Source organism: Rutilus rutilus (genome assembly GCF_951802725.1).
Source record: "Rutilus rutilus genome assembly, chromosome: 8".
Classification (NCBI taxonomy): Eukaryota; Metazoa; Chordata; class Actinopteri; order Cypriniformes; family Leuciscidae; genus Rutilus; species Rutilus rutilus.
In genome coordinates, this window is record NC_140222.1 from 39,137,107 (window position 1) to 39,157,975 (window position 20,869).

At 33.8% G+C, this 20,869-nt stretch overlaps 1 protein-coding gene across 3 annotated transcripts in view; it reads right to left on the reverse strand.

Annotated features, from left to right (window-relative positions):
* Nucleotides 1–20,869, reverse strand: part of rnf123 (ring finger protein 123) — a 150,897-nt gene that overhangs the window by 69,519 nt on the left and 60,509 nt on the right. For all 3 annotated transcript variants that reach the window (XM_084417316.1, XM_084417317.1, XM_084417315.1), the window contains exons 34-35: nt 19,404–19,479; nt 17,188–17,272 (exon numbers count right to left, since the gene is read on the reverse strand). In XM_084417316.1, coding sequence (XP_084273442.1) covers nt 17,188–17,272; nt 19,404–19,479 — 161 coding nt within the window. The remainder of the gene's footprint in view (nt 1–17,187; nt 17,273–19,403; nt 19,480–20,869) is intronic.

Consider the following 20,869-nt stretch of genomic DNA (forward strand, 5'->3'; position numbering starts at 1 on the left):
GTCGCAAACACTTGACTTCTGTGCCGGATGATTGTGTGACCGGTGACATCTGCAGCCACATCGACCCTTCCAACTCACGCCCTGCTTGTGTTCTGCCTTTATAGATATTACAACTTTTATTTTGACAAAATGGCTGAAGTACTATAGCATTTAGTAATTAGTTCTATAGAGTGATTTCTGAAGGATCGTGTGTAATGATGCTGAAAATTCAGCTTTGATCACAGGAATAAATTACATTTGAAAATATATTAAATAAAAAATATATTAAAATATAAAACAGCTCTTTGATATTTTAATATTATTTCGCGGTTTTTAATGTATTTTTGTTGAAATAAATGCAGCCTTGGCGAGCATAAAAGACGTTTAAACATTACAAATCTTAAATATTCTATTATATTAAATATAAACTTTTGACCAAGAGTTTGTTTCTGAAGTGTTTTTTTTTTTTTTTTAGTTTCAATAAAAAAAATTAAAGACGAAATATATTCTATAAAGAAGAAAAAAAACAATGTTTTCAAAAAAAAAAAAAGGTTGCTATGGCAACCGATAGGCTACTGGTGTTGAGCCTCTAACCATCTCAAACTTACAAGTATTGAGTCAGACATCAAAGGCTTGACATCAGGAGTGCAGTATCTTAACCATCATATTAGGTGTGTGCACTGATTCAGGTTCGCTGTTCATTCTGGATAGTTTTGATGCCTTTCACATTATTTATACTTGAAGTCATACAGAAATGTTACAATTAAAGCAAGTGATGCTTTGCAATGTGACAAAGGTGTTGTTTGCACTAAATGCCACCACACAGGGTATAGACAGCTTCATTGATTATGCCTAGTTTAAATATGTCATTTTGGCGATCAAAGATGAGCTTTAAGGGATGAAACTGTTGACTACAGGGGGATTTTAATTCTTACCGTGTTCGACGCAGTTTTCAAGATTGATCTTTACTGTAGTGACAATTCATCACTCCAGTCTTCAGTGTCACATGATCCTTCAGAAATCACTCTATAGAACTAATTACTGAATACTATAGTACTTCAGCCATTTTGTCAAAATAAAAGTTGTAATATCCATAAAGGCAGAACACAAGCAGGGCGTGAGCTGGAAGGGTCGATGTGGCTGCAGATGTCTCCAATCACACAACCATCCGGCACAGAAGTCAAGTGTTTGCGACAGCGGGAAGAATCAATGGTGATGAATTGTCACTAGAGTAAAGATCAATCTTGAAAACTGCGTCAAACACGATAAGAATTAAAATCCCCCTGCAGTCAACGGTTTCATTCCTTAAAACTCATCTTTGATCACCAAAATTACATATTCAACGTTTTCCCTTGGATTTTTTTGTAACTCTTCACCCGTGCCTCATTTAGAATACGTGGTGCCATGAATATGCAAATGAGCCGCGCCTCCACTCACTCACAGCAGCTCAGAGATCCACTCGCTGACGATCACACGTTGATCTGATTGGTTACAAGGTAGTTTGTGACGTCAGAAAAACCAGCATCAAACCGTGTTTTTGAGACTGTCACTGCAGTTTTAAGGAGAAAATACTGCCCATGGTTTGTCTTAAAGCATATTAAAAACACCACATAGACATATAAACAACATTAAAAGCTTGATTTTCACCACAGGGGGACTTTAACAACTGTGGTGGTCAAGAATCATGATTTGAACAAAGCAGTGTGACCAAAACCCCCAACTAAACCATCAAAGATACTTTTATGACTTGTTGACCGAGGCTTTAGAATGCAATACACCAAAAGTGTCATTTAAAACTACAATATATACCCCATATATAGTGTTCATTCATTAATAAAATAGTGTAAATATCCAGGATTTATTAACAAAAAAAAACATTAAATAGCATTATGCATGACAGGCTGATTAGCGATGCAAAACTGAACACGACTTTAACATCTTGTCTGAAATTAAGCGCGATATGCGAGTCCGTTTGAAATGTAATCAGTGCTCAATGATTAGACTGAACACATCAACATTAAAAGCTTTTCAGATGAATCAGCCAACTTCTGAGCTCTGTGCTGTCAAACTGATGGGATTGTTTTAAAATCGAAAGCGGCTTTGAATTATGTATGCTTTTGAGGAATTCATTCGATCTTCTGAAAGCAGGAATATTAGGAGAAACTTTGTGTTATCACTCCTCTTCTGAAATAAAGTGAGTAGCTCAGCAGGCTGTTGGCACCATATGCAATACATTTTTACTTTTTGTAGTTGAGGTGAGAATGTATTAGTAGTTAACATGCAAATATTTTGCATGACAACTGTATTTTAACTATATTTATCAGTAAAAATACGCATTTTTGTCAAAAAACAACAACATGTAATTCATAAGTAAACAGCACAAATTAATCCGAAGGTGGCTGTTCAAAAGTATTGTAATTGTACCATGATACAGTGATAGAGTCAGATGAAAATACCACAGTACTGAACCTTTATCATACTCATTAACATGGTATTTGGATGAAAAAAACATGCATTACCAAGGTGCATGACAAAAAAAAAACGTGGTATAACCATGGTAGTGCCATATATGTAAAAAACAAAACACATATAGGCTATAATTGTACTACATGTTGAAAAATAACATGGTATAATCACTGTATATGTTCAAAAAACATGAATTTATCATGGTACCGTATCCAAAAAACAAAGAATTATCATGGTACATCCCCAAAACATGGAATGACACCATGCTACCATATCCAAAAGCATGGTATTCCCTCTGTACAAGTCTATAAAAGATAGTATTACCATGTTACCATGCCAAAAAAAAAAAATGGTTTCACCATTCAAGTGTAAAAAGAACATAGTAATACCCCAGTACATATTGTTGGTGAGATTCATTAGACAGGGAGAACAATCCACAGCGCCTGAATCGGTGGTCAGGAGGTTATCAGCACGTCCTGCTCAGGGTGTTGAAAAGACGACGAGGGTGAAATGTTCCCCTCCTCCTCATAGTCCATTTCTTCCCCCGAAAGCTGCTAAAGCCAATTACACTGTGTCACAATCTAATTAGTACAGCACTGCAAGCTGTATCTGATGCCTTTTAGCCAACAATAATGGAGGGAAATTATCTAAATTGATTTTTTTTTCATCCAGACGAGATTGGGGAGGCGTATGTGCGCATTATCAGAACGAATGTCTCGCACTGGCGCTGAACCTCACTGTTGTTTTACGCCAGTCAAACTCGGCAGTTCTCCAAGAGAACCTTTACAATTGAGCTTTAATGCATGTTCATCTAAAGATAAAAATTTGATGATCATTTACTCATGTTGTATTTCCTTATTATTTAGCATAAGTTAGCCAAACGGCTAGTGAAAAAAAGTTTACAACTGCTTTTACCAAGTGGGTTTTAATATTATTGTTGGCCTTTTTGCCACTTTTTTTAATAGTTAAATAGAAGAGGATGGGAAATGATGATTAGAGCGCTGTCTGCCCAAGCGAACGTATAGTAGCATGTTTGCTAACCGCTAGGCCACACCTCTCTGTTTTAAACCCAAGGTGTACTTCACAAATTTCATCACCAGAATAGTACAGAATAACTTTGTACACATGCACACTGAATTGTTTTGCACTAATCAGTTGTTCCACAAGGTGGTAAAACTGGCCTAGCGTGGTGTTTCTCAATAGAAAACGAATCTAAAAAGACGGACCAACAATAACAAAATATCAGAGACTGCAACAACAAGAGACGCCCACATTGAAGAGTGAGGGGGTTATGAGATAGGTGCAACTTTAGTTCAGGAGAATACAAAGACATTTTTATCCGTCATAATTTCTGGAGAAAAATAGCGCAGATTCTGGACAAAGATGAAACCTTATAGAGAGCATGTGTCGACCACCTGCCTACACACACACTATCGAATGAAGTATAGGCGTTTGACAAGTTCGACTGCACGCATTCGCTAGTGAATGCGTAATAAAACAAAGTATACTTTGAAATGACGTTCATTTAAAAAATAAAAAATAATAATTAATCATATTACATTGGTTCCTTTTAACAAGGAAATATAAAGGCTAGTGGTTAGGCTAACTTAATAATGGCTAAAGCATGGCAAAGTATGTCAAAATCAAATATCGGTATATCACGATTCTACTTCCTCACAATATTGTATTAATACTGGAGCTGTATCAATAGCCCCTTTCACACATACAGTCATTACTGGTATATTACCGGTAACAGATCATGTGTGAACAGGACCGTTTCAGATATACCAGTAAATTGGTTCCGGTGTGGTGAACAATCGAGTCCGGTTAAAGAGAGATGAGTCCGAGCTGCGTCAATAGCAGAGGAGAAAGACCGCGAAATTTAAAAATACGACTGTTATTGTGTCACGAAATGTAGTTTTAAGAGTTTCTCAGTCGAGAATGTAGTTGTTTGAAGCTGAAATATGTTGTTTATTTATTATAAAAAACACACTAACAATGAGAACTGTTTAATTTCACAATCTATAGCTTCGGTTAAATACTAGTATATTAAACATATACACTCACCTAAAGGATTATTAGGAACACCTGTTCAATTTCTCATTAATGCAATTATCTAATCAACCAATCACATGGCAGTTGCTTCAATGCATTTAGGGGTGTGGTCCTGGTCAAGACAATCTCCTGAACTCCAAACTGAATGTCAGAATGGGAAAGAAAGGTGATTTAAGCAATTTTGAGCGTGGCATGGTTGTTGGTGCCAGACGGGCCGGTCTGAGTATTTCACAATCTGCTCAGTTACTGGGATTTTCACGCACAACCATTTCTAGGGTTTACAAAGAATGGTGTCAAAAGGGAAAAACATCCAGTATGCGGCAGTCCTGTGGGCGAAAATGCCTTGTTGATGCTAGAGGTCAGAGGAGAATGGGCCGACTGATTCAAGCTGATAGAAGAGCAACTTTGACTGAAATAACCACTCGTTACAACCGAGGTATGCAGCAAAGCATTTGTGAAGCCACAACACGGCAGATGGGATACAACAGCAGAAGACCCCACCGGGTACCACTCATCTCCACTACAAATAGGAAAAAGAGGCTACAATTTGCACGAGCTCACCAAAATTGGACAGTTGAAGACTGGAAAAATGTTGCCTGGTCTGATGAGTCTCGATTTCTGTTGAGACATTCAGATGGTAGAGTCAGAATTTGGCGTAAACAGAATGAGAACATGGATCCATCATGCCTTGTTACCACTGTGCAGGCTGGTGGTGGTGGTGTAATGGTGTGGGGGATGTTTTCTTGGCACACTTTAGGCCCCTTAGTGCCAATTGGGCATCGTTTAAATGCCACGGCCTACCTGAGCATTGTTTCTGACCATGTCCATCCCTTTATGACCACCATGTACCCATCCTCTGATGGCTTCTTCCAGCAGGATAATGCACCATGTCACAAAGCTCGAATCATTTCAAATTGGTTTCTTGAACATGACAATGAGTTCACTGTACTAAAATGGCCCCCACAGTCACCAGATCTCAACCCAATAGAGCATCTTTGGGATGTGGTGGAACGGGAGCTTCGTGCCCTGGATGTGCATCCCACAAATCTCCATCAACTGCAAGATGCTATCCTATCAATATGGGCCAACATTTCTAAAGAATGCTTTCAGCACCTTGTTGAATCAATGCCACGTAGAATTAAGGCAGTTCTGAAGGCGAAAGGGGGTCAAACACAAGTATTAGTATGGTGTTCCTAATAATCCTTTAGGTGAGTGTAAGTTAAAATACATTAATGACTCGTTATAACGTAGTACAAACTTCTTCTATAATAAAGTGATTTTGTATTATTTGTAACCAGGCACTAAAGCGATTACCCATAAAACGTGCTTTGAACCAATCGGATTGCTTGGGTCCTAAGCTCGGACTCATCTCTTCAACCGGACTCGATTGTTCACCACACCGGCAATCTTCCAGTAAGGGACGTTGTAACATTACCAGTAAATTACCGGTATATACGCTGTGTGAACGCGGAATGAAGTTTACCGGTATTTTTGCATGTACGCAGAACGCGCTGACTTAAGAAGTGATTTGGGCCAATCAGAAGCCGTTGAAAGAGCAACGGCTCTGGGCCATTCATAAAATTAGGATGTAGATGACGCGTTTACTCACCACCGTTTACAAACGTCTTCAAATTGGAGCGCTTCTCCTCATGCTGCGTTTAAAGATCACTTCCGATGACTAACATCACAGAATTTACCGGTAAAGTCATTCTGGCAATGTTACGGTAATTTACCGGGATTGGTGTGTGAAAGTCTATGTCGATCGTTTCAATCATGATCGGAAATCATATTGTAATGTATTGTATAGCGGTTGAATCCTGATTAGTGATTCACCAAAATCTCTTTTTTTTTACCGAAACACGGAAGCTGAAAACGTAATTTAGCCGAAAACCGAAAGACAGTATTGCACTGTATTACAGACATCAATCTGTAAGAAGAAATACTTAAATATGTAATTTTGGTGATCAAAGATGAGTTTTAAGGGATGAAATTATTGACTACATTTGAATTCTTACCGTGTTCGACGCAGTTTTCAAGATCGATCTTTACTGTAGTGACAATTCAGAAGCGCTAACTGATCTGGCCGAATGTTGTTGTTTTATTCAGAGGAAATATAGTTTTCCGTAATTACTTTGCATTACTAATCTCGACATGTGCATTGCCTTCTGTACAGTGTATCACACTTTGTGAATTAAGATCGATATAGCCATTTGTTTCATTAGCGTCTCAAAACAGCAACAATGCTATGCAAGGAACTAAACCACTAGCGTCATCCACTTTTTGGCTTTGTCTTTATGTAGCACCAGCTGCAGAGAAGAACATGTCTGACACTTTAGCTAATTGAAGTTGACGCCAGCGTTAATGCTGCTTTGCTTTGTGCTCTTAGCTTTTGTCAGTGGGCTAAAGGAGAAATGGGCTAATTAAAATGTGGCAAACTGACACACTTTTGGCTCTGCTTCATCAGGCCTTGCATATGAATGAGCCGCTAACGAACGCGAGAGTGTCAAAACAAACACAGTCGCCACACAAAGGCTAAACTAGATGAAATGATGCTAATGATGCTAATGCCTCTTTATCTGCCATGTGCTTTATTTTCAGGCAGCATATTAGCATCAATGCATTGCTATTTCATTATAATACTAGCTCGGTTAATGCTGCAGAACTTTACGCTAACAAACATGTACCAGGTTTTCTATGCTAAGTTAATACCATGCTAATACCATGGAGTTGTGGATATATCATGGTAATATCATGATTTTCTTGGGCTATCATGTAAGTACAATGGTATATAAACATGTTAATCATTCAGTATTCATTCAGTCATTCAGACAATTTTGTTTTCCACTGTATTTCATTGTAAACACGTGCTAGACGGACGTCTTTACCTCAGTGTCTCACGCAGGACACGTTCATAACATCTTTTTTTTTTTTTTTTATATCCTTAGAGATATTATATTTGTTGCTTTTAGTTAGAAAATATAAACTCAAGGGCTAAGGGTTAAGCGAACTTAGAAATTGGCAAAACCTTTTTCCTCACATTATTGCATCACAATTTCAAGTAGGCACATTTGAGTCAATATTTTTGTGAATTTATTTAATCACGAGCAAATATGTGGTCATTTTTGTTCATGGTGAAATGTCACACAGTTGACATGCTTACCTGTTGTAGTGTATCTACATCATGTACAAAATAGACACTAATAGAGTCAAAACTTGTCATTGGGAGGCATTAATTATTATAAAAATGCTACTTTTGAGAACATGCAAAAACGTGGATGGACCCTTGCATGGTATTTTCTGAAGAAAATCACTTGCCAGTGTTAAAGTTGCCACCAAAAACACAATTTACCATGATTTTATCACCGTATCATTTTATTTTATCATCGTAAGTGTACCATAGTGCAGCCACAGAACTTTTTACAAAGGGTAGCGGTTTAACCTATGTTGAAGAACATCCATTGACCTCCACCTTTGGACAATACTGCAGCAGTCCATCACCATTATGCTAGTTGGAGGTGGACAGGTTATTAGAAAAAGGTCTTAATGGACCTTTGGGGGAAATTTATCCCAAAGACCAAGGTTGAAACCAAGGTAACACTCCTTACCCTTTAAGTTAAGTGCCCTGGGATGCTTTATGACCTCAAGTGAGGCGTTTTTAAGTGACCCCTGAAGGACAGGATACAATGAGCAGCTCATTAGAGCAATTATTTTCTATTTTCGTGATAGAAATGTCATCGTTTACCATAATTGTCTTCGGTTTTTAACTCCAAGATGATAGGCAGAACTGGAGAGCAACATTAAACCCCACAGAAAGTCAATTTTGAGTGCTTTTGTCCATTCAATGAAACTCAATGGGCTCCAAAAATTGGACCCCACTGACTTTCAGGAAGTCAATTTTAAGTCCTTTCGTCCATACAATGAAAGTCAATGGGGTCCAAAAATTGGACCCCATTGACTTTCATTGTATGGACAAAAGACATTTTTCAAAATACCTTCTTTTGTGTTTGACAGATGAAAATCAGTCGCACAGGTTTGGAACAGGTTTGTTTGTTGGTGTGGCTCAATGTGGTTCCTTCACGCTACACTAAAAGATGAGGGATGCTGGAGCAACCGCACCCGAGGAACTTGGCAGAGGTCCCACAAAGCTCTTAGGTTCCTGTGGAAAATTACAGGCGGTCTGGAGGAGATGACAGGAGATTTGAAGAACTAATCGGACATGAATTAGGGATCCCAGTTGCTGAGAGAACTGACCTCATAGCAAAGGCTCATATTGAGAGCGTCAAGACCGAGCTGTGCCAAACCTGGCACTATTATACATTATTATATCACGCATTTCCCATACAGCTGCTTAAATTCAATTAGTCATGCACTTAATGGTCACTCCATTATGCAATCATAACTGATGTAAAACTGAGAGTGTCTAGCAGACAAATCACAACCAAAACACAAAACGGTGGTCATTGTTAAATATATTACTGGAATATTTAATCTATTTATCCAAATAGATCTGGTGCCATCCACACCCATGCAACACTGGATATGATTCACTGCTGTAAATGCAAACGAATAGCAGCATCAGATAATATAGAGTGTAACACTGATTATTCATCACAACAATATATCATAATAGATATAACAAAAAGGCTCTAAACTCTGCTTGGATGAACCACGTTTGAAGCGTTACTTGATGGAGAAACAAGTTGTTTTCATTATCGTTACATTTTGATTATTTAAAAAAATATATGTATATATTATAAAATATTTATTCAGGTTATTACATTCTGATTATTATGAAATGTATATGATGATTACTACTTTCTAATTATAAAATGTGTATTCTTATCATTAGTAAATAATTTGAATTATAAAAAAAAAATATATATATATATTAATTACATTCTGATTATTATTAAATGTTTATTCTGATTATTATTATTATTACATTCTGATTATGAAATTGTATGATTACTACAGTCTAATTATATGTTTATTCTGATTATTATTACATTCTAATCATTATAAAATGTTTATTCTGATTATTGTATTTTGATAATTACAAAATAATGTCTGATCATTATAAAATTTTGACTATTATAAAATGTTTATTCTGATTATTATTAAATAGCAATTATTATAAAATGTTTGTTATTTTTATAACGTTTTCCGATTAATATTACATTTTAATTATTACATTATGATCATTATAAAATGTTTTTAAGATTATTATTAAATCAATTATTTCGATTATTGCATTTTCATTATTATAAAATGCTACTTCTGATTATTATTAAATTCTGACTAATATAAAATGTTTACTCTGATTATTAAATTCGGAATATTCTTAAATATATATTCTGATCATTATTACACGTAACTTTTTAAACTCTTGTCATTTTTTTAATCAATTAAATTCATACGCCACAGTAACTGTATCATGTTTATGAAACATATTATCATATCAACATCTGAAAAGTGAAACAACCAGTAAAAATAACTGAGGTTGTTTCATGAGGCAATAAAAAAATATAAAAGTAAAGCTTTTGGTTTGTGAATTGAACATTTTAAATGCTAATGCAACTTAATCAGGGAACTAGTCTAGACTCTAGATGAAATAAACGACATAATGTTTAATCAGGGACCAGTAAGTCATTCCCAATGGTTGCTTTTAATTTCAAGCTTGATTTTCTATGCTTGGCATCAAATTTGTGAAAATAATAAATAAAAAATACAAGTTGCTCATTTGCATATCAAAACATGCACGGCATGCATACAAATGAAGCAAATGAGCTCAGTTCACATTTTTCAGTTGGAAATTTCAATAGTACCGACAAACCATGACAACCTCCCCACAACTGGAGCAGAGCGTCTGAAGGAAATCGGGAAGAGGGAAGAGGGAAGAGGGAAGGTGCCAGGTGTCACACCAATTATTTTCTCATTAGCGAATTTGTGCCGGATATAAAATGCCAGATTTAGCAGCAGTTCAGCTTGTTCCCCGTTCACCGTGTGATGAAAGCAGAGGTGTTTCAGAGACAATTCACCGGGTCGAATAAGAGGATCTTCTGTGGGGATGAGAATCGGAAAGAGCTTAATGATTCTGATTTCACTTTAACCGTCCTTAATTACAGGAACACAAATAATTGGTCCAAAGTGACGAATATTTGGTAATAAAGAATAACTGACTTAAATACACCAATCAAAAAATTTCAGTTAAATGCTGTTTTTTTTCCCAGTTAATTCATTAGAAATGAAAGGCAGTTTATTGAAAACACTCGTTAGTTTTGAGTCATTAGATAGATTTTTTCATTAAATTAATTTTGTAATGAATGTTCTATGATTACTACAGTCAAATCATTATGAAAAAGTTTATTTTGATTATTATTACATTGTTATTATTATATTATTACTATATTATTATAAATTTGTATTCTCGCTTATTCTGATTATTATTGCATTCTAATCATTGTAAAATGTTTATTCTGGTTATTATTCAATTGCGATTATTATCAAATGTTTATTATTATAAAATGTTTTTTCTGATTATTATTACAATTTCAATTATTTATTTTATTACATTTTGATTATTATTAAATGTTTATTTCGATTAATGCATTTTCATTAGTATAAAATGCTACTTCAGAGATATTTATATATATATATATATATATATATATAAAAATAATAATAATAAAAAAATAATAATAAATAATAATAATAATAATAATATTATATATTAATAATAATAATAATATTATAATAATAATATTATATATATATATATATATATATATATATACACACACACACACACACACACATATATATATATATATATATATATATATATATATTACAATATATATATATATATATATATACACATATATATATACACACACACACACACACACACTTAATGATTCTGATTTCGCTTAATTCTAATAACACAAATAATTGGACCAAATTGAAGAATATTTGGTAATAAAGAATAATTGACTTAAATATACCAATCAACACTTTCAGTTAAATGTTGTTTTTTCCAATTAATTCATTAGAAATAAAAGGCAGTTCATTGAACACACTCATTAGATTCATTAGTTTCGAGTCATTAGATTGATTCAAACCGAGTCTTGTTGACTAATTCATTTAATACACTGTTTCCAAACCTAGTTTCCCTGCATAAATCACACTTCAAGAAAAGTTGCTTGGCCATGAAAGCATCCTCTCACTGTCATAATGCAATATCTCCGAACATATGATATCCACGAACAAACTTGGTTATCGAGGCTTTCAAGTCAGAACAAACCATTAGTGATTCACGAATGAGAAAAATGAAAGCGTATGCAGACACGCCGCACACTTCTAAACGCTCACGGAAAAAAAAAAGGTTGTTTTTCGCCTTAGCTTTTACTTGAGGTGTTGCGGTTACAGCGAGTTTGGAAAGGTCATCTTCTCAAGACACAATCTCTCGTGATTCACCTGTAAACACACGTGGCCTGACACACTCGGCGTCTGTTTCCAGTGTGTGTACAGGGTTAGTGTGACCTTATAAGACCTTCTACAACAAGTACAAGAAGACTGGTGACATTCAAAGAGAAAGGTCACGTTGAGAGAGAAGACCATCTCGAGAAGATAAGAGAACACCACAGCTCGGCGGAGAGAAGCATTCTGGGTAATTGGTATAGTGTGGGCAACAGTGCAACATTTTTTTTTTTTTTTTTTAAGTACAATCAACTTGGATGTTTAAGTCATTTCAACTTAAATTACATTAAACTGACTTTAAAAAATGAGTTGAATCTTGTATAACAAAAATAACAACAAAAAAAAAGAGGTTGAAGACGGCTTATTTTGGTGAATTAAAGCAATGAAAAAAAAAAACATATATTGCCATAACTTATTGATCATTTAATGTTTTACAAGATCTGTTAAGTATAGCTTTACACTCACTCTCAGGTAACATTTATACCGACAAACCATAACATTTATGCATATTTATCCCCCCCTTTAGCATTAGTCCCGCTCATTAGGGTCCGCTTCAGAGGAATATAACAGACAAAATTGAATATAGCATAAAAATGTATTAATCAATAAATAAATGTGCAATTTAATGTGTCCATACAAGTATTTAAATGGTGAGAAATGCATTTATGTAAAAATAAAAAATTTAATCCGTTACACACACATGTAATTTTCAAAAACTAAATTGAAAATATGAAGACAATCAAATATATCATGAAATACTAAGAAAAAAAAACATTGAAATAAAAAACAAGGCGAGAAATGTATTTATGTACAATAAATTATGGCAAAACCATGTATTTCCATATTTACTTTCGTCTGTTATATCCCTCTGTAGAAAATAGTAATGATGGATTAGACATACTAATCGTGTGTATGTTAATGTATTTGTTTACATGAAAGTGTATTATGCATTTGCTGACAACAAAACAAAAACAAAAAATAAAAATAAAACATCAAAAACAAGACAAAGCAAAGCAAAGAAAAAAAAACTAAACAAAACAACAAAAAGACAAAACAAAATACAAAAACAAAAAAATTAAACAACATCAAAAACAAAAAGCAACAAAACAAAATAAAAATGTGAAAAATAAAAATAAAAATCAAAGCAAAAAAAAAAATTTGCAGCAAATTGAAGTGTATCTGAATTTAACATTTAAAGTTGATGCAGAAAAAGTCCTTGTCCTTGTTATTTGCACAAATTTGCACATTGTTCAATTCAATACAACAAATGCCTCGTGAGCAAAGTCTTCCTAGACCAATAAACATAATCGTTAAATCTAATTGTTCATCTCATAAGACACTGCACTATATAAAGAACAATGAACAAGAGTAACAGCACTCAAACCACCCATAATGCAACAGCGAAGTCAGTGCCCATATGGGTAACACTTTACAATAAAGTCTCATTTGTTAACAGTAGTTAATGCATTAACTAACATGAACTAACAACGTTCATGTTCGTCCACAACAATACAACTTTTGATCTTAAAAAATGCATTAGTAAATGTTCAGATCAGCATTAACAAATATGTAGTTCAACATGTTAACAAATAAAACCCTATTGTAAAGTGTTACTATAATATAGTGAAGTGTTACTGGATGCAGTTCTTTTATTGTTGGAAACCATTTCAAATGAATGTGATATCTATCCGTCTACACTACATGTCTCTTGTTATCTCTAAAGCATTGATTCATTCTGGATTCGTGCGCATAAAACGAATGTTTCAACAGAGCCCTTCTCTCTGAAGCCTGTGAAATGTTAAACATCTGCTCACCGAGACATCAAGTCTTCCGTGATAGAGAGCCGCCAATCAGGCTTTTCCAGGAATCAGATCTCAGAACGATTCATTACTCCTCCAGAGATCCGTTTCCAAACTCATTTGTGTGTCGAGGAAGTTCAGAGCATCCGGGGAACAATCACTGATCACAGGTTTGGAAAGTTCAAGAGCGATGTCCAGTGCACATATCTATAGACAGCTTGATCAGATTTCAGGAACATGCAGGAATATCCTTATAACTCTTTCCCTGCCAGTGTTTTTGGAAAAAGTTGCCAGCATTTTTTATCATTTTCACACACACACACACACACACACACACACACACACACACAAAAAAATAAAAAAAAATAATGGCCCCCAGACCATTTTGTTGTATAAATATCTGAACATGCAATATAAAAAAGAAAGAACAAAGCCTCTGCTTTTAAACAAAAAAACCTGTTTTATTCCCGCTTCGTGCATTTATTTTTTATCAACACTGAATGTGGGTAAGCTTAATAAAAAAGCAACATTTTGTGTTTGTGAAAGACTACGTCTGGATGGGATTCAGAAAGATGATCAAAACACAAATTAGATCGAGTCCATCAACACCCCTAAAGCTTCACAGTCCTAGACTCTCAGAAAAAAAGGTACAAAAGCTGTTACTGTGGCGGTACGTACCTAAAGAGTGCATATAAGTCCCTCAAAGGTACATATTGGTACCAAACGTGTACATATTAGTACCTAAATGGTACATATTAGAACCCTTTTGAAGGGTGAATGAATGAGGCATTTATATGAATGAATGAATGAATGAATGAATGGGGCATTTATATGAATGAATGAATGAATGAATGAATGAATGAATGAATGGGGCATTTATATGAATAAATGAATGTATAAATGAATGAGGCATTTAAATGAATGAATGAATGAATGAATGAATGGGGCATTTATATAAATAAATGAATGAATGAGGCATTTAAATGAATGAATGAATGAATGAATGAATGAATGAATGAATGAATGAATGAATGAATGAATGAATGAATGAATGAATGAATGGGGCATTTATATAAATGAATGAATGAATGAATGAATGAATGGAGGCATTTTTATGAATGAATGAATGAATGAATGGGGCATGTATATGAATAAATGAATGTATGAATGAATGAATGAATAAACGAATGAATGAATGAGACATTTATATAAATAAATGAATGAATGAGGCATTTTTATGAATGAATGAATTAATGGATGTGGCATTTTTATAAATGAATGAATGAATGAATGAATGAATGAATGAATGGAGGCATTTTTATGAATGAATGAATGAATGAATGAATGAATGAGGCATTTTTATGAATGAATGAATGAATTAATTAATTAATGGATGTGGCATTTTTATAAATAAATAAATGAATGAATGAATGAATGAGGCATTTATATGAATAAATGAATGTATGAATGAATGAGGCATTTATATGAATGAATGAATGAATGAATGAATAAACGAATGAATGAGGCATTTATATAAATGAATGAATGAATGAATGAATAAACGAATGAATGAGGCATTTATATAAATGAATGAATGAATGAATGAATAAACGAATGAATGAGGCATTTATATAAATGAATGAATGAATGAATTAATGAAAGGCATTTATATAAATGAATGAATGAATGAATTAATGAATGGGGCATTTATATGAATGAATGAATGAATGAATGAATGAATGGGGCATTTATATGAATAAATGAATGTATAAATGAATGAGGCATTTAAATGAATGAATGAATGAATGAATGAATGGGGCATTTATATAAATAAATGAATGAATGAGGCATTTAAATGAATGAATGAATGAATGAATGAATGGGGCATTTATATAAATAAATGAATGAATGAATGAATGGAGGCATTTTTATGAATGAATGAATGAATGGGGCATGTATATGAATAAATGCATGTATGAATGAATGAATGAATAAACGAATGAATGAATGAGACATTTATATAAATAAATGAATGAATGAGGCATTTTTATGAATGAATGAATTAATGGATGTGGCATTTTTATAAATAAATAAATGAATGAATGAATGAATGAGGCATTTATATGAATAAATGAATGTATGAATGAATGAGGCATTTATATGAATGAATGAATGAATGAATAAACGAATGAATGAGGCATTTATATAAATGAATGAATGAATGAATGAATGAATGAATGAATGAATGAACGAATGAATGAGGCATTTATATAAATGAATGAATGAATGAATTAATGAATGAGGCATTTATATAAATGAATGAATGAATGAGGCATTTTTATGAATGAATGAATGAATGTGGCATTTATATGAATAAATGAATGAATGAATGAATGAATGAATGAATGGATGGATGTGGCATTTATATAAATGAATGAATGAATGAATGTATGGATGTGGCATTTGTATGAATGAATGAATGAATGAATGAATGAATGGATGTGGCATTTATATGAATGAATGAATGAATGAATGGATGAATGGATGTGGCATTTATATAAATGAATGAATGAATGAATGGATGTGGCATTTATATGAATGAATGAATGAATGGATGTGGCATTTATATGAATGAATGAATGAATGAATGAATGAATCTTCAATGAGTCCAGCTTCAATGATAGAAGTATTAGACAGTATGGTAGCGTGTATTCTGATCGTAAATCCCCCCAAAAATGTATATATATATATATACACACACACACACACACACACACACACACACACACACACACACACAATTACTTGTCAAAAAATACAACAGAAAGAACAAAATTGCCATAAACCTTCAGCCTTATAGTGAAACCATTTCAAACGCCAGGACTACAAAAAAAAATATCCAGCTTTAAAAAACAAATCCTAAGAGCAAGAGGGATGATGAACCGGAGACCCCGTTTGTCCTTCCTCTGGTCTCTCAGAAGTCTCATTTCTGTCAACAGGAGCTCGTTATTAGATTTCACCTCCCCACAGGACAGGTTCTGTCCCGAATCCTGTTGCTCTGACCCACAGACACAACAGGGACACGGTGGGTGTCAGACTTCCCTCAGGCAACAGCGCATGCAATTAACTGTCCAACCCAGACTCATGCCAAGACACACACACACACATTTCCTCACAGCAAATGTGCTCTTTGAACAGGAAACCGGCACAAGTCATGGAGTCCAACAGACCAAATCCAGACAGAAACAAATAAAACGGACACTTGGTTTGTGTGAAAGATACAATGCAGGACTGGACCATATATTACCTTAATGCATTTTTCTAAGTCTACATCAGTAAGTATGCCCATAAATATGGAAATCCCATAATATAGATGGAAAAATAAAGCAAAACAAAGCCATAAACTCACCCGTGTTTATCGGAGTCGACCAGAATGCGCACTAATATCCCTGTCACAGCCACTAGGATGGGGTAGTGATCAACACTCTCCAGGCCTACACAGAAAATAACACATGGTTTTATGAGTGGCTCAGGTTATATATTTTATAACAAAAACTGATCTGGTTCTGGATGCTGATTGGTCAGCAATCTAAGGGTGCTCAAATACATAATATATGTGTATTAAGCATCATAATCAGCCCAACACAGCAACACTGACTCAACCAAAGGCATGAGTTTAGGACAGGGTTGTCTGCTCGACTGACCAATGAATTATGTTTGAAAATGATCTTCTTTGCAATTCCCCTTGGTTTATTTGAACTTCACTCTCAAATAATATTGATATTTTTTATTTTTTATTTGTTTTTATAAACATAAAATGTAATATTGACCCACTACTATTGTCGTTTCAAATCAAAATGTAAATATATATATATGAAACATCACTTTAATATGTACTGTATTAATATACAGTAAACACACACACACACTACATGTATTTGAATTTAAATACACAATTTCTTAAACAAGAAAATGGTGTCTAGCAAAAGTGTGTTCACAAGTTTATAGCTGTCATGGAGCAACAACATTTATTGAAAAAGACACTTTACTGCTTCAGTATATGTACTTAAGACTTAAGCTTAAGCTTAAGAGTCTTTGATTGGATCATTATTGCAGTGATTATGATGTTTCTAGCATGTTAAATGTTTGGCAACAGTTCTTCTAACCCTAATTGACGGAGTGTGTAGCTTTTCATTTCTTTAAGAACCATGTATGAAGACACATGGCCATATTCCAGGATGACAATGTCAAGATTCATCAGGCTCAGACTGTGAAAGAATGAAGAAGAATTTTCACACATAAACTGTCCAGAGCTTAAATTCATTGAAAGTGTTTGGGATGTGCTGGAGGAGACTTTACAGAGTGCTGGACTCTTGCATTGACAATACAAGATCTTGACCAAACAGTGATGGAAATAAATGTTGAGATGTTATTTCCATCAATATGGTCATGATGTGTCTTCCTACATGGTGTTTTAAGAAATGAAAAGTTATTATGTAGGGAAAAGTATGAGGGTTAGAAGAACTGTTAGCCAAACATATAACATGAAACTAATAATCTAATTATCCAATCACAGACAAGACTCTTAAGCATTTGCCTATTTAAATCCAACAGCGACTTTTTTTGGCCGGCCAGAGTATATATATATATATATATATATATATGTATATATATATATATATATATATGTATATATATATATATATGTATATATATGTATATATATATATATATATATATATATATATATATATATATATATATATATATATATATATATATGTATATATATATATATATATATATATATGTATATATATATATATATATATATATGTATATATATATATATATATATATATGTATATATATATATATATATATAGTCATGTGAAAAAGAAAGGAAACCCTTTAGAATTATATGGTTTTATGTATCAGAACATAATAAAAATAATCTGGACCAGATGAATAAACTAAATCTATTAAAGCCAGTAAACAGCACTTAGTAGGATAGTAGGTCACTGAATCTGATGCATAAAAATGTGCCATCTAATAACAACTTTAAAATGCAGTGAAAGCCACACTTCTCTGTTCAAGTTCAGGTAACAACATGACCCAACCTCATTAATCGTAAATGTAACGTTCTTCAGTGTTAAGGCTGAAAACTCTCCTGATGATGGTTTATGTTTATGAATTGGATTATGTTTTCATACAAAACTCGCCGTGTAATCTCTTGTCTAATATCATTCCCTCATGAATATCAGCAAGGCTGACTTTCCAAACTTCTGAAGGGTTTCTGAAGGTGAAGTCAAGAACGTCGCAAAAACGCTTATCAAATTACTTTTTATTTGTTCTGGGACTTGAAACAAGCTGCTATAAAAGGAACAAGTGAAAAGTTGACTGTTAGATTACACCAAACCATATTTCGGCTCACAGGGGACACGATCAAGGGCGGACCGAAATACCTGAGAGGTTTAAATTCAGCACAGCACAATAAGCGTTTCAGAAATATAATTGCATTCAAGTGCATCCTCAAGTACGTACTAAAACATGCAGCTCATGTTCAATGCTTCTATTTGCATTAATGTAGGATTATTTATTACATAAGAAGGAAATTAGAGTTACCTGGGAGACGCAAGTTGACCACCCTGTCAAACAGGTTTCTTTCCGCCGTAACTCGGTTTAACACCTGGTTCAGGAGCTGCAGACAAAATATAAAATAAAAATGTTGTCAAACCAAAATTTAGCACATAATAAAAAAAAAAAACAGATGAGAAATTTCTCCTAATTAAAGAAACAGTTCATCCAAAAAATAAGATACAAAACAAGATGAAACAACACAACACAAAATGAAAAATAAAACATAAAACAAGATGAAACAGCACAAAGAAAAACAAAGTGAAGCAAAACCAAGATGAAACGACAAGAAACAAAAAGCAAAACAAAACAAAACAAAGCAAAACAAAACAGAAAAAAATTGAAAACAGCACAACATTAAAGGTATAATGGAGGATTTTTTACTTCCGGGTGGATCACCTATACTATTGGTCCTCCTAATTGTCAATCATTCTGGTGAATCAATCAAACTTATTCAAAAAGTGGAGAGGGCGGGTCTTATCTAAAATTCGGAAAGATCCTCCACTATACCTTTAATTAACACAAAACAAGATGAAACAACAAAATGAAAAAAAATGAAAAAAATTAAAACACAACAAAATGAAGCAAAACAAAGCAAAATAAACAAAAGATGAAATAAAACAAAACGAAGCAAAGTAAAACAAAAACACAAAACAAGATGAAACACCACAAAACAAAAACAGCACAACATAAATCAACACAAAACAAGATGAAACAACAGAAAAAAAAATGAAATGAAACAACACAACAAAATGATGCAAAGCAAACACAAAACAAGATGAAACAACACAAAACAAAAATACAAAAAATGAAACACAACAAAATTAAGCAAAGCAAACACAAAATATGAAACAACACAAAACACAAAACAAGATGAAACAACACAAAACAAAATGAAACCACACACACACACAAAAAAAAACATTCTTCTTCCTAAAAAAAAGCAAGAAATATCACAATATGCGTATATCGCCTTTCTTATAGAATGTATCGCGATATATAGTGTCGTAGACCCTGTATGCTGATACGCAACATCAGATTCTTGGTGATGCACAGCCCTACACAAGATGAAACATCACAAAACATTAGACCCCACTGAATTTGACTGTATGAACTTTCTCCAGAATATCTTACTTTGTGTTTGCAAAAGAAGCCAAAGCAATACAGGTTTGTGTGAACTATTCCTTTAACATCAACAGATTTCGCCTGATCCAGTTTCAGTGAGCAAACCAAACACATCTGGTCGTAAATCAAAGTGACTGCAATAATTATTCCCTTCGCTTCTTTAGCACACCTCATGGGCTCAACATCCTGCGGCCAAGAATTGAATTCAGAGGAACCCAGCCGTCAGGTGCCGATTTATTGACGTTTACTATAGCACAGAGGTTCTCAAACTGGGGTACGAGTTCTGCCGTTCATTTAATTCTCTTCGAACTCTCTTCGATACAAAAACA